The sequence below is a fragment of the Cryptosporidium hominis genome (assembly GCF_000006425.1).
Source record: "Cryptosporidium hominis TU502 chromosome 5 CHRO015017, whole genome shotgun sequence".
In the NCBI taxonomy this organism is placed as follows: domain Eukaryota; phylum Apicomplexa; class Conoidasida; order Eucoccidiorida; family Cryptosporidiidae; genus Cryptosporidium; species Cryptosporidium hominis.
This window is the reverse complement of record NW_667016.1, coordinates 1-5,354: the sequence shown is the minus strand read 5'-3', so window position 1 is coordinate 5,354 and position 5,354 is coordinate 1. Positions and strand designations below refer to the sequence as shown.

At 29.6% G+C, this 5,354-nt stretch overlaps 4 protein-coding genes and 1 non-coding gene across 5 annotated transcripts; 2 read left to right on the top strand and 3 right to left on the bottom strand.

The window, feature by feature from the left end:
- The first annotated feature begins 462 nt into the window (after window positions 1–462).
- On the top strand, window positions 463–1,302 carry Chro.50050 (beta tubulin). Its single annotated transcript, XM_660500.1, has 1 exon — window positions 463–1,302. The coding sequence occupies one exon, from the start codon at window positions 463–465 to the stop codon at window positions 1,300–1,302; it is 840 nt and encodes a 279-aa protein (XP_665592.1).
- A 449-nt stretch (window positions 1,303–1,751) lies between these two features.
- On the bottom strand, window positions 1,752–2,417 carry Chro.50049 (superoxide dismutase). The annotated part of the gene is made up of 1 exon (XM_660499.1): window positions 1,752–2,417. One exon carries the CDS (start codon window positions 2,415–2,417, stop codon window positions 1,752–1,754), a length of 666 nt encoding a protein of 221 aa, XP_665591.1.
- Window positions 2,418–3,218: 801 nt separating this feature from the next.
- Window positions 3,219–3,291, top strand: trnT. Its single transcript has one exon. It is a non-coding gene; the product is annotated as a tRNA-Thr (tRNA).
- Window positions 3,292–3,356: 65 nt separating this feature from the next.
- Chro.50048 (hypothetical protein) lies at window positions 3,357–4,337 on the bottom strand. The annotated part of the gene is made up of 1 exon (XM_660498.1): window positions 3,357–4,337. The coding sequence occupies one exon, from the start codon at window positions 4,335–4,337 to the stop codon at window positions 3,357–3,359; it is 981 nt and encodes a 326-aa protein (XP_665590.1).
- A 662-nt stretch (window positions 4,338–4,999) lies between these two features.
- Window positions 5,000–5,242, bottom strand: Chro.50047 (hypothetical protein). Its single annotated transcript, XM_660497.1, has 1 exon — window positions 5,000–5,242. The coding sequence occupies one exon, from the start codon at window positions 5,240–5,242 to the stop codon at window positions 5,000–5,002; it is 243 nt and encodes an 80-aa protein (XP_665589.1).
- Window positions 5,243–5,354: the final 112 nt, after the last annotated feature.

The window sequence follows — 5,354 nt, the reverse complement described above, 5'->3', positions numbered from 1 at the left end:
TCTAATGGAGAGAGGGGGGCATAAATTAATGTAATATCAGAAATGGCGCGCAAGTTGTGATCTAATAGAAAATAAATTCCCCTCTGAAACATTATTTATTTTGTTATTGGGTAAAATAAAAGTAATAATTATACAAGGTTTGATAAATTAGCAGAGGAAAGAGTTGGATTTATTTTTCAAAAAAAAAAAATAAAAGTAGTTTTTTTTTTGTATAAACGATTATAGTGTAGTTAAAAACGACACTATAGAAATTAATTACAAAGATAAAGTTTTCCCCAACCAATCACACTAACTGTAAAAAGAAAATTGAATTAATTCCAAAAAAAGTTTAGGAAATAAGAAATAATAAGTGGGGAAGGGAAAGAAAAATGTTAAAGGTTTCTCAGTTAAGAAATAATAAAGGTGGAGTTATGAGTTTGGGAAGGAGAGAGANANCNNCNCNNNTTNGATTCACCAAATATTATGGAAGAAAGTAAAAAGAATTCGTCTAGAGTCATAGTAAACTCTGGTTCAGCTGTAGGAATCAAGTATAAAGATGGCATTATGTTAATTTCAAGCCCTTTATTATGTTATGGATCAATGAAGATGAATTCTGATATTTCAAGGTTCCATGTAATTGGATCAGGAATGATTGATTTATATGATGAAAGACAAAAACTTAAAAGCAAAGATGAGGATATGAGTTCCGTTAATACTGATAAAAGACCATTGGTCAGAAAATTGACAGAAGTAGATGAAGATGCAAAAGTAAGATTTTATGAAGGAAAGCTTTCAGTAATAGTATCAACTGGGGAATTTAGTGATTTTCAAAACATTATTGAGAGAGTTGAAGAAAAAGCAGCTGAAGACTTTTTTGAAGGGAATTTCAAATCTGCCAAGGAGTATAGTGGATATATTTCAGCAGTTCACTATCAAAGAAGAAATAAGATGGATCCTTTATTGAATGATATAATAGTTGCAGGACTGCGAAAAGATGGAAGTAAAGAAATTTATTCAGTGGATCCATTAGGTACTAGATTTGATGAAGACTTTATTGCTAGTGGAATGGCTGAGTATCTTGCAATTACATTACTTAGAGATAAATATAAGCCAGATATGAGCTTTGATGAAGCAAAATTGATCTTGGAAGATTGCATGAAAAACTCATTTTATATTGAATGCAAAGGAGCTAGAATGGTTCAGATTGCCACAATTAATCAAGATGGTACCAGAATTTACCCAAAGTATCCTCTTGATGTTACTTGGAGGCATGATCTTTTTGTCAAATCCAACTTGGATAGAAAGGACTATGTTGGATTCTAAGATTTAAGCCAAAGATCAAATGAATACTTCAAGTTAATGTGAATGTCATGTTTCCTTATTTTCTATAATATAAATGTATGTATACATATTACATATTCAGTCATTATTTTACAGAAAAGAGAATATATCAAGTACCACTAATTGGCAGATAGAGGTTTTCTAACTGTCGCCAATTCTGCTACTTTAAATTTTAAAGATAATAATTCATTCTCTCGTCCTAGTAAATGCAGACAACTATATATAGTCATTGAAAATGGGAGAGTATGGATGGATTAGACAGATAGATAGAAGGAAAAAGAAAGGTGGAAGAGAGAGATTCCTTTGATACTTTAGATTAAATAGCATAGGATTAAACTTTTACTTTACACTAGGAAAGTATTCCTTTTACAAAATTAAAATGCTTGAAAGTTTGTACATTTTCTTTCTACTTGTTTCTACTTAATATGAAATCAACTTAAATTTGATTCCACAAAGTCCCAGTTGATAATACTGAAGAATTGATCGACATAAGAACCTCTATTGTTCCTGTAATCTATGTAATAGGCATGTTCCCATACATCACAGGTCAGAACTGGTTTTCCAAGTCCAAGCTTCTCAGGATTGTCACCATCGTGAGTTTGGACAATTTTAAGTTTTTGATTGTTAATTGGGTCAATAACTACCCAAATCCAACCTGATCCAAAATGACCAGTTGCATTAGCGGTAAATGACTCCTTGAATGACTCAAAACTTCCAAAAGACTCTTCAATCAACTTTGAAACCTTTGAAGTTGGCTTATTAGTTTCTGATGGAGACCTTAAACAGCTCCAGTAGAACGTATGATTCCAAATCTGGGATGCATTGTTGTAGATTGGACCAGAACTCTTCATTATTACTTTCATCAAGTCTGTTTCATTTTCAAATTCTGTGGATTTTATTAATGAATTCAACTTTGTAACATATCCTGCATGATGCTTGCCATGATGATAGTCTAATGTCTCAGGTGAAATAACAGGCAGTAAAGCCTTCTTGTCATATGGAAGAGGTGGCAATTCAAACGGCATCCCTGAGAATAATCTACAAAATTTGTTAACTAACTTTTTAGAGTTATTATTAAATATAAATCTGATTGACATCTACGCCATGTGCGTTCGAAACTTGTTGGGGGGGCGCACATTCTCGAAACAGAGGGGCTAATGAATGGTCTCACCATTGAATTTTTTTTTTCTTTCGGATGTCTCCGAGAATTCCCGGCTAACTCTAATTCAATTAAGTTAAGTTCAAATAAATTTGAGAATTTTAACTCCAATTATCACTGAATTTGAAAGCTTGTTTTTTCACTCTAATCAAGAACACAACTACCGATATAATTTATTACCGCTGGGACTGATTTTCTCCTATTTTTAAAAACAGAAATACAAATTAAATTTGGGATTTCCGACGCTGGAAGCTCTATTTATTTATTGAAATCTTAATTTTCTACATGAAAAAGACTACACACTTCACTGGGGAGAATATTATTATCCGAAATCTTGAAAATTTTGCTACTTTGTTATTCTTTTCAACTTCATTTTTCCTTTTTATTCCCTTATTTAAATACTTGTTTCTTTACTTTAATCCACTAATTTCCAAATAAACTCTGACAATTATATTACTCTTCTCTCTATTGTTGGCTGCTTCGCCTCAAATAATAAGATTCATCCATTATTTGATTTAATATCCATTTCTAGAAATATCCCATATTCTCAATACAACTCTGATAGCACCATTTTTTTTTTACTTCTTTTCATTTTCTTATTCCTTCCCTCAGTAATATCATATTCTTTCTCTTAATTCAAACAAACTTATTTGTTTTTTTGAACAAATGTTATTTTTTCACACTTGATCATAATTTTCTTTCTTATTTACTATTCACATGTATGGTGCTAGTGTCGACAGCCCCCTTAGCTTAGTTGGTAGAGCATTCGCTTAGTAAGCGAAAGGTCCCGGGTTCGATTCCCGTAGGTGGCTCTCTTTTTGCTGCGCACAAAAAAACCTTTTATTTTTATTTCAATATCACGTTATTGAATATGAAGTTAGAAATAAAATTTATTTTGAATGTGAATGTTGCCATTTACATGATCATTATGATTGACTTCATTATTAAAACTATCTTCATCATCGAGTTCCGCGTGGTCAGTATTATTATCTACATCCGTTTCTGGATCAGTTTCCATTTCTACTCCTTCAGCTTGTTCATTGAATATTGGAGGAATTTTATAGCATTCAGAATTAAAAATTTCCTGGGAGCTAATATTATCGTTCTTAACACTTTTTTCAATACGTTTTTTTTCCATTCTCAAAAGGTCTAAATTTAAATAATAGAATTGATGTAATATTTCAATGCACCATAAAAATTTATTCCTTGTATTAATCCCTGATATCGGATCAAAAAAGTTATTATTTGTGACAATTCTACCATTAATATGATTATTTTCTGAATCAAAAGTATCAGTACTTGAATATGTTGTACTAGTACTAGCAGTTGTCATACCACTAGTTTTTATTTGTTGATTAAATGAATTATTAATGTTAAAACCATTATTTAGTCCCAAATCTATTCCTAAATCCATCCAAAAGATATTGTTATCATTATAGTTATATGATTCTCCAGTATTATATGCCTTCAATGATATTTCTTCTGTTTTACATAAATAATGACTATTCGGAATTTTGTTGATTGCCAAGAAAGTTTTATCTACATATTCATGAAATATTTGTGGAGTTTTAAATAATGCATATTGGCTCATTAATTCTTCTGGATCTTTAAATTTATCACTTGAATCATTTAAGAAATTATAATTAATCCAAAAATCATCTTTAATATAGCTTTTTATTTGTTTTTCAAATTGTTCTTTATGCTTTCCTTTATAATTAATAGCAAGTATATGTATCATAAATCTACATTTTTTACTTTTGAGTATTATTTCTGGTATTAATGAAGTTTCATTATCCAAATTATTGTTATGTTTGTACTTGAGTAGGAAAATATATTTGGGTTTAATTGGAGGTATCATCTTTTCACCTCGAGGATAGCTTAAGTAATATTTGTACCATAACAACTTTGTAAAAAAAAAAGAATGTAATTTATATTAATTATATTTTAAAAAAATATTAAAGAATTTAAAACTTACCTGTTCCTCATATGGTTGATAATTAATTTTCCAGGGTTTATCAGGACCAGCAAAATGTACAATTTTGTGTCTCATAGTATCTTTCCAATCATCTCTTCCTGCCCAAAAATTATAGTCCATTGGCAATTCATCATAAGTACCATTACAATAAATATTTAAAGCGATCTGATCATTAATTCCCCATTTTTGAACCAATGATAATGTATTATTTACAAAATTGTTTTCTCTCAACTTTTTTAAACTTAATAACAGTACTCCAGCATTAAATGATCTACTTGCTTTGTATTGAAGGTGATCTATTAGCTCATCCTTTTTTAACCAATCATTAATAATGTTTGAATTAGTTGAAGATCTTGCTACTATACCACACTCGCTCTTTATTTCTGTCTTGAATAGTTGCCTAAAATATTTTGATTTATTAAAAAAAAAAAACAAAAATATATATTAGTTAATTCAATTTTATTAATATAATTTTTTTTTAAATTAATTCTCTCAAGATATACACTTAAGTATAGAGAAAGCCATATTTTATTTTTATTAAGAACTTACCTTAATGAATGGTTTATAATTGCATCAGTATCTACATATAAAATCTTATCAATTCTTTTATCTATCATTTCTGGTAATAAAAGTCTGCACATTGTTGCCTCAGAAACATGCTTCAAAGTCTGTTTGTACTTGATTTTATATGTAAAAGGATAAAATATTAAAGTTAATTTTTCAGAAAACCCAAGTTCATCATTCAGCTTTGATAGCATGGAATAATCACTTGGTGTTACATCCGGCATTGCTATTATATGTACATTTGCATATTCTCCCAGACCTAAATTACTATAGATTGAATTGAGCAATGTTGGAAATAATGGGAAAACTTGTTTATCTGATGAAAAAGTTATCTCA